Source organism: Papilio polytes, unplaced genomic scaffold (assembly GCF_000836215.1).
Source record: "Papilio polytes unplaced genomic scaffold, Ppol_1.0 DF823621.1, whole genome shotgun sequence".
In the NCBI taxonomy this organism is placed as follows: domain Eukaryota; kingdom Metazoa; phylum Arthropoda; class Insecta; order Lepidoptera; family Papilionidae; genus Papilio; species Papilio polytes.
In genome coordinates this window covers 528,249-547,183 of record NW_013525583.1, presented here as the reverse complement: position 1 = coordinate 547,183, position 18,935 = coordinate 528,249, and the positions used below count along the sequence as shown (strand labels likewise).

At 34.2% G+C, this 18,935-nt stretch overlaps 2 protein-coding genes across 2 annotated transcripts in view; both read left to right on the top strand.

Annotated features, from left to right (window-relative positions):
• Positions 1-1,362: 1,362 nt before the first annotated feature.
• On the top strand, positions 1,363-4,026 carry LOC106104461. Its single transcript, XM_013284522.1, has 3 exons — positions 1,363-1,485; positions 3,248-3,393; positions 3,792-4,026. Exons 1-3 carry the CDS (start codon positions 1,401-1,403, stop codon positions 3,795-3,797), a joined length of 237 nt encoding a protein of 78 aa, XP_013139976.1. The 5' UTR covers positions 1,363-1,400; the 3' UTR covers positions 3,798-4,026.
• Positions 4,027-5,320: 1,294 nt separating this feature from the next.
• Positions 5,321-18,935, top strand: part of LOC106104468 (BTB/POZ domain-containing protein kctd15) — a gene marked incomplete at its 3' end in the record, with an annotated part of 38,486 nt that continues 24,871 nt past the window's right edge. Inside the window, 1 exon segment of the mRNA XM_013284531.1 lies at positions 5,321-5,393.

Below are 18,935 nucleotides of genomic sequence, written 5' to 3'. Positions count from 1 at the left end.
CGTTTATTCCTAACTTGATGTTTACTCTATTTCAGACCATGTGACTGGCCTATCTTAAGATACATAAGTAAAAATTAGATTAATGAACAACATTCGAAAGATATGAATGAATCTTTTACAATGATTTTAGTGCTAATAAAATTGTTGTCAATACCATAGATTTGAGAAATTTTATGTTCAATTCGTGACCATAAATAATAGGATTAGTAAAAGTAAGAGAAAAGTATGGCTTTAAAGATGAGTATTACAATTGAGAAAGGTTCGAGGGACGATAAAGCATAATGTTGCGAAAATGTGTGGCCAATTAAACATTAAGGTAAAAGTCCCATGCAACAAGAACTACGTTAGGAATAAACTAGCTATCGCCCGCGACTACGGCCACGTGGATGTAAAAAAAAACAAAAGTGAGTAAACCATGTGTTCTTCCTGACTATCCTCTACATCTATGCCAAATTTCATCGAGATCCGTTCCGCAGTATAGGCTACTTAACAAACACCCACCCATTCTTCTATCCATCCATCTACACTTTCGCATTTATACGAGTAGTATGATGTTTTGCAGTTGAGGACATTGTCGGGTCTTTGGGTAGCTTAGAGGTAATCACTCAGAATCGCTACGTTATTATAATATGTTAGATTTTGTAAAGACATACTTTTGTATTACTTTTCTTTATATGATAAGATGGCAAACGAGCAAGCGGCCACCTGAAATGGCGAAGCGACCGCTACCAATAAACACAGCAATTGCAGACGCATTGCCTACTCTTAATTAACGGAAGAGGAAATTTACATGAAGAGAACATTTCCCCTTTCTATGCGTGTCCTCCGCCTTCGAATCCACTTTTCCTTCCCATCCTTTCGTCTTAAGAAAAAGATAAATATCAAAATTAGGCACATTCATTAGACGAAACGTGAAATTGCTCGTCATAGGAACACTTATGATTTACAACTATATCCATAGCATAGAAATGTCTTAGTGAGTCTGAAGCGAGGAATTCCCGATTAATGAACTAATTTAGTTAAATAAGAACATTCCTTGCTCAATACAGAGTAATTATATCAATTAATACATGCTACATTCGCACATGTTTATGATATACTCGTATGTATCACATATGAATAGAAACGGTTTTATGAACACCTATCACTTCAAGTAAGGGTCTTGAGGTATAGGTTTGTTTTTAATAACCTTGGAAAGTTAATAAGATATTTTCATAATGGTAAATAATACTTTTTGTTTACGCAATATATTTTTGCATTTCGTATGAGCAAGATTTACGCACATCTCCGTCGCATACGTGTTTACGAACGCATGGCGTGCGTATAAAAGCATCGGGCACGATGACTCGCTGCCAGACGATATACAACATTAGCCTAGATCACTACCTCAGTATTTAATAATGCATTTTCGAACTGTGTTTGCTGTTACCGTGTTGTTACTGGTGTCCATCGATGCTGTCCCTTTAGAAAGAGCTCCAATGGAATGTAAGTATTTATAAAATAGCTTTAAAAGCGATTATTGCTAGCGAATCCCCTAATACTAAATTGTGGACTGGAACCGAAGCGAACGTATTGTAATTACTATACTTAGCATGGATTTGGTTTGAACCAGTGAAAAGTTTAGTAGCTTCTGTTCTAGTACTAAAAGTTAGACTAAATCTGATGGGGAGCGAATTTTCTCTTCGTATTTACATTATCCGTGCAAAGTTTCGCTTCTGTTCGGTCCGATCCGCTTTCGATATGCTAGAGGTGTATTAGATATAATTGTAAAAACATTTTGTTTAACTAAGTAATTAAATTTTAATGTAAATGTATTTAATTACCGCTTTGTATTTATCAATGTTTCTCGCATGTTGACAAGCAACTTCCAGACTCTTCTTATCAGTTAAAATAATTGTTAAACATTTCTCTATTAGTTATTTATAGCTCGCTGCAATCGAATATTCTCTGTTTTGATAGACTTCAATAACTTTATCTCCAAAGATAATTGATTTTTAAATCGTACGTTCGTTTAATAAATAATAACAGCTGTAGTAATTGTAGCGGTTGTTGACAATTACACTAATTAAATTTCAACTTTTTAACTGAAGAGTAAGAAGTAATCTCCGAAAAGATACATCGTTAGAAGGTTGACGAATTGTTATCGAAATAAGATTATGAAATAAGAGTATATCGTTAGTTTTACCGACTTGAAAAGATAAAACTGAAAAAACCACACCTTAAGATTTTTACCGATTTAAAACTTAGAGTGATGTCGATTTCGTATTTGTTATGTTTAATATTCAGTAAGATAAAGAAAAAAAAAATTGACAATAGAATTAGTAACCTAGAATTCAAATTCAGATGTTATTTCAAGATAGTATTTAGGCAATCTTTTAATTTCTTTGGTTTCAACCTGCCGTTTACTTTCGACCAAATTTAATGTCTCTTGCCACATTACACATTACATTATTGCCTTGCCTAAACAACGAGCCATAGGGATATTTTCTCATAGAGCAATATGCTATTAAAATGAACTATTTTAGCGAATTTCGACGGTAATACAATTTAAACGGACGAATACGTCGTGTTGTATCGACGCGAATGTGTGGCGAGCGGTCAAGGTTGCTTAAAAATAATCCGCTACACTAACACAGATCGCGCGTCCCCCAACGTTGTTTACGTTGAAATCGAATCATTGCCGCTCTGTACAGTTCGTAGAAAATTACTAATAACTAACGGCAGACAACTACTTTGTCAGCGCAAATTAAAAAAAAGAAGAAACGTCTAATATTATGATCTCGTCAAAAATCGGCCCAGGCTTTTCGGATGTCACCCCAATCAAACGCAACCTTTCGTATAGACAGACAGACAAGAAACTTAAACATACGCTTTTGCCCGCAAACTTCGTTACCGTAGAACTAAAAAAATAGGTTATCCAGAATATTCCCGCGTGCACCCGTCTACCTTACCAGTGAAGGTCCCGTCAAAATTCCATCCGTTCCAGAGGCGGTCAGACGAGATTTTGACAGCGCGGAATTAAAAAAAAATCAAAAGCAAATTCGGCCCAGCCGTTTCGCAGATTACAGAACAGACGCTGCTTGCGAACAGATAGGCATACAATCGTTTTTTTTAATCCGATCTTCGTTATCTGCAACGAAAATATAGCGAGGAATCTGGATTTTTTTCTATTGCAGACAATCCAATTTTATTAACTGTATAGATTTTTAGAAAGAAGTATTTGTTAATATTATTTAATGTTTCACAGTAATAAATTTCATCACCATGGAGGAGCCTTGTGTAAGACAAGGGGGTCTGTGCCGTAGGATCGAGGATTGTGACCAGGACAATTTGGTACATATGAGGGGAGTACTGTGTCCGAAACAAAGGCACCTCGGCGTTGAGTGTTGCTACGTAAGTATTCATTATAATAATGTACACTCGAAGAAATAAATTCTTTTACCATCTAGCTCGTATATAGTTACTATGACAAATATTCGACCTAATTGCAAAGTGAGCATCGAATGATATTTAGTCCAACTGGGTTGGAAATAAACATTATTGACCGTATCATTTGTCGATGCCGGAGGTCTAAATTTAGCCTTTCCCGTTCAGTCTATTCTTTCTTAAAACAGGTAGATAATTAGAGAAAACTGTTTATTTTCCGTTAAATCTTATTTCTTTTCTTTGAAAAGTATTTTGGAATTTGTATCTATTGTTATTGAGGGAAAAATATACTAATTGAACAGTCTAATTTGGCTTGCCTTGTTTATTTATTTCGATAATGACTTATTGTTTTTTTTTTGTTTCAGAATTAATCGGTATCTTCGTTGAAGACACAGTTCCGCCTTTATACTTACACTCTAAAACTTAACTTAGTTAATAAGAACTATTATATTTGCTTTATTTATTTTGACAAAATGGCATTCAATTCGCATTAATCAAAAATGTTACATATTTTAAGTATTATTTATATATCTATTATGTATTATGTTGTTTAGTTTTAAGTGTGTGAAAATCTAAATTTAAATAAAAATTGGCATATTTGTATATTGTATTATTTTACCTGTATTTCCGAATAATTAAGATAATCTACGTTCTTAAGAAATATTAAAAAGAATAAGATTTAAAAATAGATCATGACCATGGGAGTGATCACGGTGTGGCAGGGTAGGCCGCTTGTAAATTTAAGGTAATGAATTTATTAATCAAAGGGAACCAAACCTATATTTTTTAAATACCTAATAAATTCAATTATTTAATATCCGTAAGAAAGTTTGGATTCGACAGTCAACACAAAAATATGACATTAAAATAGAAAGAGTATAGTTTGCTAGTTACATATTATTTTAGACGAAGTGTCGCCCGCAAACTTCATTAGCGCAGAACAACCTTTTAAAAGCTACCTTCCCGTCAAAGTTCCGTCCGAATCGGTCCACCCGTTCCACAGATAGCGGTCTAGTCGCCATTTTGACAGCGTGAAATTTAAAATAAGTAACACCTATAATATGCCCGTCTATGTCAATTAACCTTCAGTGAAAGTGCAGTCGAAATCGGCCCAGCCTTTTCGGAGAATACCAGGAACAAACGCGGCTTGCGGACAGACAGACAGACAGGCAAAAAAATAAATAAGTGCGACTTTCGTTATCAGCAACTCAAGTACACCATCTTCCCGAAATCTGCAATTTTTCTTTCAAAGAAGATTGATTCTCCGTCCTGAGTGCACCACTGGCTATTCCATACTCATATGACGTAAGTAGTCAAGGTCGAATGAAAAAGCAGAGTGGGATTCAATACAATAAACATATTTAGCTCAGTTTGCAAAATTAAAACTAAAGTAGTAGTAGTAAAGTATTTTTTGTTTTGGTAGGAGGTTTCATGCAAAATTTATGCAACATAACAATTAATAACAGTGCCATCTAGTATCGAATAGTTGGCACCAAATTTCTGAGTTTCACTGCCATCTAGCGGTGAATATGAAGCCTTTTAGAATTATTGTAGTAGCTCTAACATTAACTTGCAAAAAACAATAGAAAACGTTTTGCGATTAAAGTTTAATGATTTTTATAAATTTAGTGTAAATTGTTTTTCCTAAAGGCTAAAACAAGTGAAGTTCCGTTTACGAAATTTAAAAAAACAACAACTTTGACGTATTTTTTTAGCATTTGATATTAAAATTATTTTGATATTAAATAACAAAGTTTTATTAAAGCAGCAATCGAAACATAAATTAACATTTATCTGTCATTTTAAAACAATAACATTATTCAAGTAATTTTTACCGCGACAATAATCTGTGCCAGTTTCCCCCGCGCATTGGACGAGGCAGTTTGTTGCTTAACGGAGGCAAAGGCACTAGTTGCGTCGCGAGCTTGTACCTGTTTGCAAGTGTGGTTGTTGCTGCCTCCGCTCTCGTAAGTACACTGAAACTTTGTTAATTTCATAAGTTAGGATGTCAAATGAAAGCTTCTTAAAGCTCTAAAATATTTATTGAAGCTTTTTATGCGAATATTTAATTGTGTGATTATTATATTTCTATTAAAATTTTGAAATTTCGGTATAACATTATTATAAAGCACAAAAAAATATTAAAATATTTTATTAGATTCAGTTATTACTCATTTGAGTAGACGTAATCTAGATTTTTACTTTTAAATAATACCAAACCGTAGTTGAATAAAAGTGAGACATATGGTTTGGTATTACTTGTGGATTTTTAAACTTTTTGAATATTACACTTTGACAGTGGTGTTTAGTTCTTTACTTTCTTGGATTTAACTAACTTTTGGAATCGATTTAGATAAAAAAACTCTTACAAAAAATGCTGGCGTAATATTTGCTTACGCTATGGGCATATGCATCTTTGTGTTTTTTTTTTAAATAACTTAGACCAGAGATTTTGTAAGTTTTGTGTCTACGCTATGCTAGTCATCTACTTATAAAAAAAATTAAGTCGCTGTGCTGTTCTTTCATGGTTGTAAACATTTTTATAGTTATTTCTCACGGGGTTTAAATTCGAAATTATTATTTTCGATATTATAGTTTTGTTTGAAACATGCGATTTTTCAAATGCATTGCGGTGGATTATTTTCATGTCAACCTTTGTTCCATTTTTGGGCGACGAAAAGTTAAAAAAAAAATAGAGCGGTAGATATTTTTTTATACAGGAAACCTATTTGTAGTCTTTAAATTGTTGCATAAAATCGATATGCAGCAACTATTTATAGCAAATGATATATTAATATTGAATGAAACAGTCATTCGCTTTGATTATTGACTATTTGGCCTACTATCCTAATTTACCTATTGTTATGAAAACGATTTTAATATACTCATATAATAAAATTGGAGTGTCTGTTTGTGAGATCAAAAGAAAAATTCCAGATTTCGGAAAGATGATGTATTTGTGTTGCTGATAACGAAAATCGCATTTTAAAATTATTTATCTGTCTGTGTGTTTGTCTGTCCGCAAGCCGCGTTTGTTCTGGGTTATCTCCGTGCCGGCCGATTTGCATCGGACGTTTACTGAAGAGTAGCTGACATAGATGGGCATAGTATAGGTTCCTTTTTATCTTAATATTGCGTGGACAAAGCCGCGGGCAACAGTTAGTATAATATACAAATACAAGTTAATTTATTTATTAGATTAATATAATTAATTAAATTGTTACATTAATTTTACTCCAGTTACTAAATTAAAATAAAAAGAATTAATAAATCATTATGTAACGAAGTATTTGGGTTGAAATTGAATTTTGTGGAATGTTATATTTAGATTGTACCAGTGAAGCTTGATATATGAGAGGAGCTGTAAGCTCTACTATTAAGTGGAATATTTCTTGTCTGTTTTTCTAAAACTGGCGATCATATTTCTCCGACTGCAAGTAGCTTTGAGCGAGAAATAATTCCTGGAAAATCGGTTTCGAAGTAATGTTGCGAGTACAGGAATACCTTACATGTAGTCTGATTGGAAATAAGTTTTAATGAAATTCCTATATGCATTGATATTCCGTGTGGAACGGTGCGTTGCGTTGCTAAAATAAAGTAACGAATGTGCAGGCGAGAAAAAATCGAATACAGAAATGAATGGAGTAGTTGCGAAACGTTTTAGATGTTAGTAGCAATGGAATTTTAATATAGATTTATATGTCAGTAAGAGTAAGACTAAGAAAGGAGTGATTGAGGGAGTCAGTGATGAAGGAGTGACAGAAACGAGGAAACCTGATGAGTGTATCTGATGGCACATAAGGATATGATATGATAAGGAGATGATGATATTTGGATAAATATTCAAATATCTATACTAATGTATTAAAGCGTAAACACACACTACTTCGTGGTGTAGGAGACATCCTATTAAAATATGCTTGTCAGCAACCACAGTATATTTTTGAATAATTATTTCTTTATTACAAGCCCTATACCTACACGCTTTAGGGTGCATATTTCCACGCTATTAAACTTAGGGGGTAAATAAATTGAAAAAAAAAACCTTTACGTGGGAAAGGGACCATAATCTACAAGCTGCCTTAATGTTGGCAAGCAGGGTTATTATGGTAACGGTAATTTTTACATTTTTAAGAATTTGTCAAATGTAAACAATAAAATAAAGTTTTTATTATTATATGCGGATGAAGCCGCACTGGAACAGCTAGTTAAGAAATAAAATGTCCGACATTATAGTTACGGAATTGCGGAAAGCCTAAATCCAACCGATGGCTGGTGATGATGATAATTGTAGATCAGATGTAGAGCCCGCTTTAACATCTTCGCACGAATGGGCCGGCTCGCCCGGTGCAATACCACGACCACACAGAAAACAGGCATGAAGTGGAAGCAATTCCGCGTTTCGTCTGATGAGTGTGGTGCCGGAGGCCTAATTTTAGTCCCGTTCCCTTTCCACCCTTTTCTTATGAGGAAAGGATGGGAAGGAAAAGTGGGTTTGACGGTGAGGAGACGCATAGGAAGAGGAAATGTCCTCTTTATGGGCATCTCCTCCTCCGTCAGTTAAGGGTAGGCAACGCATCTGCAATTGCGTATGTTTATGGGCAGCGGTCGTTTTCCATTTCGGTGGATTCAGGTGGCCGCTTGCTCGTTTGCCACCTTATATTATATAAAAAAAAGATGCAGAATCTTAGTATAGTTATGAATGTTGAAAATATCAGACAGTAAGTGATTGCAAGGGTTTTCAGGACGAAGTATATTTGTAAAATTAGTGCACTCGATGGCGAACTTTGTAAACTTTCGGGCGTGTCTCTGAATAATAGGATTGCTAGTCTCAAGGGAAAACGACGTTTTAAAGTTTTAAATGGAAAGAGACATACATCTTTTGATATTTGTACATCAGCTCCTACAAAAAGTAGAATTTACTTGGTACTAGCTGTTCCCGTGCGACTTCATACGCAGAAAATTATGAAAATTTTATTTTGTTGTTAACATGTGTCAAATTATCAATGCAAATGTCAAAATGACATGACACGATGACAAACCATGGCTACCTTAATGTTGGCAGCTTGTTTTTTATGGTCTCTTTCCCACATGAAGGTTTTTTTTAAATTCATTTATCTCAAAGTTTTTATTAAGAAAAGAACTATTCAAAGATATGATGCGATTGCTAACATCCTACGCTGCTAAGTAGTGTGTGTTTACGATTTATTATATTAGTATAAAGCTTAATTAGTATAAACAGCGGCTCCGTTCATTACTTAGTCCGTTTTTTTATAGTCAAAGTTTCGTAGTTAGAGCATGTTGAAAGAATCAATAGGATAAGAATGGCAGTTGAAGTATGTGTATTCCCGATATATTTTTTTATCGAATCGAAAGGTTTCAATCTAGTGTATACTGTTTTAATGAAGCTTTACGGTACAAAATATAACTTTGGCGGAGTATGAAAGGAACGGACTGAATATAACAATTTTATCTTTTGAAGGTCTATGTCTCTCAAATTTAATTTCTAGGACGATTTCCTGTTTATAGTTATGGCTATATACATCTTACTAATATTACAAATGCGAAAGCTTAGATAGATGGATGTTTGTTATAGTTTGTTGCTTAAACCACTGAACGGATCAGGATAAAATTTAGCATAGATGTGGAACATAGTCTGAAAGAATATATAGGCTACTTGCTTTTATTTTTTTTAATATTACGCGGACGTAGTCGCCGAAAAAAGTTAGTATTACATAATGACGAAACGAAGCTCTTCAAAGTCCTTATTAGTTGATACTACCAATTACGCAATTTTTCCTTATATCATCAAATAATTCCCTTATTTTTCTGCTTCCTCTATTTATAAATCATTTGCGTCATAAATGTTTCAAAGGCATATTTACGTAATAAAGAAAAACAAGTGGAGTCACCCTCTCGTACTTGCCTTGATATTAAGTTTTTTTAACAAATGAATTAGAATATTTTAACAAGAATTCAGCGTCGAAAAATACTGTATCTATTTGAGATTTTTACACAACGTTGCATTTTAATAGACGAGCGTTATTTAATACTCCATTTTCAAGTGTCCGAATAAAAGAAAATAAAACGTTTCGGATAAAAAACAATACGATTGAATCTTTCGATAATTCGAATTTGTTTTTCAAATAGTATATAAAAATATCGCAAGAGCACATACTTTCTATCCTATTATCAGCAATGCAAATAGAATAGCAAAAAAGTCCTTTGTTTTTAATTAAATGTACTCTTAATTATTAAAGGCATATAAAGATAGTAAAATCATGAAGATATACAGAATAGGAGCGATACTTTTTTCTCACTTACAACAAGCTACACATCGTAGTCGTTTTTACTTATTATATCCATAAATAAAATGTTCACATATTGTTTTATACGTAATTATTATCCGCTCTAGAGATTTTATACTTCGTTGTGCTTCAGTAGCTAATTTCAGCTTGCTCTTATAAAACGAGCCCTACTTGTTACATGTCTTCATATTCATGTAATCTTTTTGTTATTAGAATACTAGCTTTCGCCCGCAACACCGTTCGCTTTGAATTAAAAGAACAAAAGAGAGTATCCTATGTGTTCTTTCAGGATATTCTCTACAACTATACTGTTAAGAACTAAATTAGTACCGTAATGTAGAATTGGCGCAACTCTAGATTATCGGCATAAACGTCACTTCCCTAGCTGACAGCTGTCAATGTTGCAAGAAGTATGGATAGATTGGCTGAGTCCTGACGAGAAGTGTTGCTCTGAGTTTAAAGCGACAGTTGATACTGTACAAATAAGTTGTCTAAAAATACCATCTTTCATCGAAATCCGTTCAGCCGTTTAGGCTACAAACTCTAACAAACATCCATCCACCAATCCATCTAAACTTTCACATTTATAATATCAGTATGTTATGCACATCTTGCCTTCTATTTAAATGTGATTTCTCAGAACATTGATTAAAATAAGTATATCAGAGGAAGTTTGAGAGTAGCCTCAGTGGTAGAGAAGGTAGGAGTAAGAGGCTAGGATGGTATGGGGATGTTTTGAGGAGGGATGAATCGCATGTTACAAGGAGAACGTTAGTTATAAGTGTGTAGGTACACCGGTAGAGGTAGACCTAAAAAGAGATGGATGGATTGTGTAAAAGGTGACAAGCAAGAAGAAGGTGATGACTGAGATGACGTATGATTGATTAATTTGGACTAAAACCTGTTGCACCGATGCTACTGGAGTAGTATAATGATGATGATGTTCTGAGAACATTGATTCAGTGACAAATTTTATTATTTACAATTTTAGGAAGCATTTTAATTAAACACTACCAAAGATCTCTCGACATAAGTGGAACTAAAGCACAGACGCTTCAAAACGAGAGGATTATTATTGCATTTTAAAGCTCAGTTCCGAGGAAACGTCTTTGTTGTAATTCAAAGACATTTTATTTATATATAACGTACATTTGAATTAAACAGCTGCAGCTTTCAAATAGAAAAGCTATTCATCTAATCAATTACAGAGGTATGTTCTTTGAACAAATATAAGCCAATTACTTTTTATATTTAGTTTCGGCCATGACTCTGTCCGGGTTGAATTAAAAAAAAAACCTATATATTTTTCTAGACATCTAGCTCTGACAAACATCCATCCATCTAAACTATCGAATGGCATCGCAAAAATATAATTTTATTAAATGGTCACGAGTAACTTAAACTTTCGGCCATTACAATATTTAATATTGAGTGAATATTTCAACCAGTATGAACTTTAAATTGCGCGGTTTTTGCGTGCATTTAGTGTACTTCGCGAAGATATTCAGCGTGGGCGTTTTCAAAGTTGGTCTCGCCGGTTCACACTTTGCTGTAGGCGGATTCGAAATAATTTTCGAAATGATTGTTCTGTAGATGAGCGCCCGGGGAATCGCCTCGGGTGTGGGCCATTGCTAGGTGTACCTCGGCATCGTTGGCGGAGGCCCGGCGTAAGCCCGCCGGGAACGGGCGCCTCGACGCCTTGAGCGTTCCATGGTAGGGTTGTCCATCCCTTGGTTTATTACAACACTACACAAACTTTAAAAAATATCACGTATAATCTAATTCCGACAACACGCTAGTAACCCAGAGGGGTAGGCAGGCACCAAGGACCTTCCTTTAACGCGGTCTTGAGACTTCTATGACGCAACATCTGCAATTACACACCTCGGTTTTAGGCGCTCTTAATACCTATTTAACAAAAAATATTAAGTACCTTATATTATTTCACATGTGCTTTAGAAAACCGTTTCAATATCACATTTAATGTCATTATTACTATGTACTATTTGTTTAATAAACTTAGGAGCTTTCCTACGCTTTCCACAGTAACTTCTTGAAATTTTGCGCTCATTAAGGTAGATGGCGCTATGTCCTTTTTTAATTATCAGTCTAGGTTATCTCTTTGAAATATTTTTCCTTCACCATAAGTATTTGAAAATCTACTGATACTCGTAGATTATACCGAAGCACGGATGATTTTATGCAACAGTCGAAAAGAGATTCTTCCCTGGTGCGTAGGGTGCGAGCCATGTCCAATATCGCAATCTACATGATAGCGTACAAGATTGATTGCAGTTAATAATTGTCTAAAGTTGCAAATTGCTCACAGAATTTTGCAATTGTTTAGTTTAATTGTTATGTTATATTACATTTTGTTATTAACGCAATATTAGTGACTTACTAACAAATACATGAGTTGTATTTAGGCTGGAAATCTTACTTCTTACTAATCTTACTAATATTTAAATGCGAAAGTTTAGATGGATGGATGGATAGATGGATGTTTGTTAGAGTTTGCAGCCCAAACGACTGAACGGATCTCGATGAAATTTGGCATAGATGTAGAGAATAGTCTGGAAGAGCACATAGGCTACTCACTTTTGTTTTTTTAAATTCCACACGGACGGAGTCGCGGGCGAAAGCTCGTATATAATAATAATTATTATTTAAAGTTTCTTTAAAATTGATTTGGGGCATAAATCGAGGGCCACCCATATCAGTTTTGTTTCATGATTTGTAACATCCCTATTATACCTTCTACCTCTTCGCCATTATTCCTCGCTCATAAAATAATCATATTTGCATGTGAGCTTGGCGGCCAATGTGGCTAAATAATAATTTATGACGTCACAACGTCCAGCCGAAGGCAACTCTAGAATCGTGACGACCGTGGTTTGCGCTCTCATTGTTCCACATCTTATAATAACTTTTATTTAATAATCCTCCCATAAAAAATATACAAGAAACTGTCTGATAAACCATTGCCGAAATAACGATGGCGTCTCTGCGGTTTTGTGCACTGATTTCCGTTATTACGTAGGTGAGTACTACGAAATGTTTGGTAAAGGCAATTTATTCCTTGAAAATTGACGAACATTTCTCAGTGCAGATAATTGATAACCTATTTTGCGTTTGCGAAAATCCGGCCTTAGCTGGAATAAATGTATTTGTATTTTTCCCACAAGTTTTATTACTAGCAAAATTTGATATTATCTAAGAAGTTACTACAATTAAAAATTGAATTGGATACTAAGTACTTAAGCAATTCGGATCATTAACTGTGTGAGAAAATTGACAAAACAATTAATGTTAATTTAAATTATGATTGTCTTTAGAAATTCAAATTATACAAATTTGACATTCAGTAACATGACAAGAAAATTTATTAATGACATTCCCATATTCCAGATCAATAACCAGCATATAGAGTAAGAGATATTACCATCTTTACTACACGCTGTGACGTCACTGAAGACGCCATGACAGATTTGTTAATACATTACGTTTTTTTTTTTCAAAAGTACATTACACACAAGTCTATTGAGTCAGAAATGTCAGTCATTTAATATTAAGAGTGGTGTCAATTAGAAAATCATACTCACTTAATATTATAAATGCGAAAGTTTAGTTGGATGGATGGATGGATGTATGTTTGTTCGAGTTAGTAGCCTAAACGACTGAACGGATTTCGATGAAATTTGGTGTAGATGTAGAGAATAGTCTGGAAGAACACATAGGCTACTGACTTTTGTTTTTTTTAATTCCACGCGGACGGTGTCGCGGGTGAAAACTAGTATGTAATATGTGAAATGCGGAAGCCCTCAAGGGACTGGGGTACAGAGGGTTGCGCGGATTAAGTCGCACCCGCGCCGCTTAACACGCCTAAAACTTCACGCTGTCCTAACTCCGGGATAAAGGCTGAGCAACTCATAGATATTGTTTAGAAAAGTTTCTAATATTTGCAGAAATTAGAAAAATTTAAAATCAATGTCTATAATTTTTCTTTTTTTTTGGATTTCTGTTATAGTTGTACAGTTCAACATATTTCTTTGCTTTTTATGTGAGTTTACTTGTCATTCTTAGCTTATATTAAAAAAGATTAAAATAACCAATAAAGTCGATTTTGTCACATATTAAGATCGTCGGAAACATTTAATGAAGTATCTTCCAATACCATCAATACTTGCACAAAGTTCGTACCTTGAGTTTGGTTTACGTAAGTTTTGAGTCGTGTTTCTAATGTTTGATCGCTCCAGTAACTTTGTATTTGACGTCGTATTAAAATTATTACGTCGACTAAAACTATTTCATGAGTTCACTACTTTTTATGCACTATACAGAATATCTGAATTTCTTTGATGGTTTTACATTATTTTAATCTGTGCCGCATTTCATTTGCTTTCATACGAAGTTTTTACAGGTCTCGTTTCTTGGAAAATAATCCCTTTTACGTTTAATATTTGTATTTCCAAATGAAGCTTTTGCATTTCACAAAATTACCTCCGTTTTAAAATTCAAGTGAAATATTTCAACACTATTTGGTTTTATACAGTGGCTACTAATAATTACTTCATATTTTTCCTCTCTAAAGTAAACTAAAATATATATGCAATGTTAAGGCGAAATTATCTTTTGAAGTGTTTTCTCTGAAATTATCAAGCTAAAATATTCCTATGTAAAAGGAATATAATGTTAATTTCAGACAATTTTTTGATACACGAGTAACAAACCAGAATTCGCCAAAATAGCGAAGTGACCGCTGATTTGCATATGCGTTGCTTACCTTTAATCAACTGAGGAGGATACGCACAAAAGGAAGATATTTTCCAAACCTCGACCCCTCCAATGAGAGATCTACTGTCTCTTCCTATCCTGTTTTTTTTTAAAGAACGAAAGTGGAAAATGACTAAAGTAAGGCCTCCGGCACGCACATCACACGAATCGCGGACACAGTGCGCGGGTCCTGTGTGGTATTGCACTGTGCAAACCAGCTCATTCGTGCGAAAATGTTTAAACGACCTTTACCACTATTAAAATTCAAAAGAAAAAATATACATTGCTATGGTTTCCCCTCCCTCGGATTTGTTTTTTTTTGTCTAGGAGCTCGACGCAGGGTTGTTGACTGAGGCAATTGTTTTCGAGGTCTTTGTGTGTATTTGACCTTCGGCTTTATAAGAATCTGCCATTACTTTGTTGTGAATAAAGGTTATCACACATTGCCCCGAGACCAACCCGCCGCCTGACCCAGTCGCAATCACCTCGCTTTCTCCGAGTACGCAAGCTAACGATATAAATATTTTTAGCAAACACGTCAGCCCATCGCAGTTACTACTTGTGATGCTGGTAGATGACCTTATCTACCACAGGAACGATTTATGCCACTAGACTTACAAGCCTTTTTAACGAACTTGAAAAATATATTGGCTTTATGTTTCAAACAATAAAGTGTATTTAACCAACCAATGTAGCAGTATTGTATTGCACCGAACATTGGCTTAGGAAATTGGGCATCCTACCGTAAGTATGAACATGAAGCTTAAGAGGCTTTTCTATTTCTCTTGCATTTTCCGAGAATTAATATTTCTCGAGTGCTCTCAGTTCAGTCAGTTCTTATCTCGGTTCAGTAGTCAAGTTTACAATTTCTATTATGTACAGTCGCGGAAACTTTTAGTGTCCCGCTTACAGACAAATTGCCTTGTATCTTGCAGACACAAACTCCGCCCCTTTTTACATATAACCAATTAGGAAGCGGTGAGTTGCTCAAACGATGGGATGGTCGTAAAAAGCAATTAACCGTGACCCAAGCACTGACCTTTTTCGTACACATTTAAAAGCACCCTATTGGTTACTGTACACTGTCGTATCAATGTATACAGAACGTTCAAAAGACGGCAGCTTTTAAAGTGTAACACCGCCAGATTCCCCGATTGTACATACGGAATAAAATACAAGGTTTTGTATGTGTATTTTATCACATGTACTCGTATACTTGCACAATATTTTTTCATTACCAGAAGAAATAAGTAATGTAAAATACATAAATATAAGCGTAATCACATCACTAAAATTAAGCTTTTAATTGTGCAAGCAATGTGCAAAATTTTTTGAAGGATAGTTATCTGATAATGATTAGTATTTTTTTGTTTCTTTTTTTAATGTGACTACATTATTATTTTGGTAATTCAAGAACGGTTGTTATACAAGAATTTCAACAAATATTTTACTGTAAAAATGTATGAATATGTGGTTAATGAAATTAAACAAATACTCTGCCCGTTAATTGATTGCAATACAATAATTGTGCAAGTTTAAATACGTGTATAATATGATAGTATTAATAATTCCCTGAATTTCTTTCCATATAACTATCCATCAAACATATTATTAATAAATTTTATTCAACTACAATGGAAGGTATGAAAAGTTAAAAAATCTTTTGGTAAATTGATATTTGCTGATGCGAAGTAAGCCCGCGCCTGTCAAGCATTTTTAGTAGCAAATGGAACAAATGTTCAATAGGAAACAAAGTTACATGCAACTGACGGGTCCGTTAATAAAATAAAAAGTTTTGACTACTGTGTTCATTTGTATATCAATTAAAACTAGAAAATCAAAAAGGACAATACAGCATCCTCCAACTATTTTATTTATAAAAAATCATAAAGGATACGCCCGAATGGAGAACAAAGTTTTTTTATCTGAACAGACAGATTCAAATATAACAATTGTAGAGTGGACGTTATTGAACTTGGTTTAAATAGTCGGTAATCGCAAGTGTACAACTCCAGTAGTAGAGATTTTTGAGCGCCCCGTAGTTTTTATATCGGATCGTGTTCTGTAACTCGTTTGATTATAAACGTAATTTTAATTTGTCGATGTTTCGGCAGTGGGAACTCACAGTAAGTACTTCGTGCAATGAGTTGATTGGTATGTAAATACGTACTCACGAACCCAATCCTATTTTAACGTGTTTTAATAAACATAAGTGACATTCTGATTTTTTTAATTTACCGAATTGTTCGTTTTTACATTTTACAGTTTTTTTTTATATGAGAAGGGGGCAAACGAATACGAATGCGTATACAAGTACGAATGTAAATTGTCTTTAAAACTAGGTTTTGCTTGCGTCTACATCCATGCGGAATTAAGATGAAATTAATAATATTTTCAATTGGTGATAGATTTATGAAGTCGGTCGAGTAGTTTTCGAGTTTATTGATTACTAGATTTCGCCCGTGACTTCGTCCACGTGGAATTAAAAACAAAATGAAGTACCCGATATGTTTTTCTAGAACATCTTCTTACATTACCGTTTAGGCTACAAATTCTAACAAACATCCATCCGTCCATCCATCTAAACTTTCGCATTTATAATATTAGTATGATTAGTATGAAGTAAAATAAACAAAGATACAAATATTTCCTCTTTATATTACAAACTTTTACTCTCGGCTTCGTCCGCGCGGTGTTAAAAAACTTAGTACGTTGCAAATGTGTTCTTCCAGATTATTATATATATATATATCTGTGCCAAATTTTATAGAGATACATCAAACAGTAAGGAATAAGGGACTTAAATTAGGCCTCCGGCACCACACTCATCAGACGAAACACGGAATTACTTCCACTTCACGCCTGTCTTCTGTGTGGTCGTGGTATTACATCGGGCGTGCCGGCCCATTCGTGCTAAGATGTTAACGCGGGCACTACCACTGCAAGTACGAAATATGTATTACCATATGAGTACCACATAAGTATGAAATATGTATTAACATATTAGAAGTCTATCTTAGTATATGCATATTATGTAAATATTTATGCTAACGCGATGCGCCCATGTCAATTATGCTTAGCAAATGCTAAACGACTTCTGACATCGAATTATTTCCATTCCATTTATCAACCACTCAGAAGTTTTATGACACTGAATTAAATAGTTAAATTCAATGTGAACGTTTAACTTTCAGAGATAACCATCGGTTTATGTAACCCACGGTAAACTCCTTACAAACTCTTAAAACACAGCATAGCCAAAAAAGGAACTAAAATTTAAACATCGGGGTAATTATTATTTTAGCAAAAAGAACCGTGATTACCTTAAATTTGAAATATTGTAGCACATATTTTACATTATAATTAATTTAACATTCAGCGTAGAATAAAAGTCCTAAGTTCCTCCCGCATACGTAAGTAACCTTAAAGTAAAAGTCCCGTCAAAATCGGTCCAGCGACCTAGAAAGAAATGGATGGATTGCGTAAAAGGTGACATGATCAAGAAGGGAGTGATGACTGAGATGACGTATGATAGAGTTATGTGGAGGAAAAAACCTGTTGCGCTGACCCTACGGGAGTAGGATAAGGAGAAAAAAAAAGGTATGTAAAGTATGCAAAATGTGATTTTTAATTACACACAGACATATATACATAGATACATTATTTATTTTTTTTTAAAAGAGAACGAACATTAGCATTTTTAATACCTGGCATTTCAAATAATCCTAACAGTGAAAGCCGACTTTCCGAAGGATTAACTATTAACCCTTAAGGTTTAAGCCGATTAATTAATAAAAATAAGACAATCAATCAAGCTACAAATAACTTTACTTTGTGAAAATATTTATAACCATCTCTTGGTCGCGACTCCAATATGGAATTTAAAAAAAAGTAGCTTACTTCCAATACAGAACAAACGCGATCAGAAATACATTAAACATTGGTATTTCGTTTTGTGTAACTCAAATACACACTGAAATATATGTTCACGAAATGTGATTATACGATTTTTTTATATTACATACAAACACTTCAACATTGTAAACTGTATAGATTAAATATAGTTTATCCGAGAGAAGCGAACTATTAGTGGGAAGAGATTACGTAACATGGAAATGCCTCACCTTATGATAAAAGAGCTTTGGCTAAGTGCCTTTTAATATTACTTAGATTATAGAGGATTATATCCGATTCCTCTATAGTCTTTAGAGATTTAAACAATATCAATGGAATTGTTGCTTAAAAACATTGAATGCATTAATAAATTAATGAATTTAATGAAATACTTTAGCCATAATATCTTTATCATCATCCACTTGCCCTTATCCCTTATAGAGCGTCGGCACAGTATGTGCTGCTCTTCCATACATCTCTATCAGCCGTCATATCTGAATCCACTCCTTTCTTAAGCATATCCTCTTTCACACA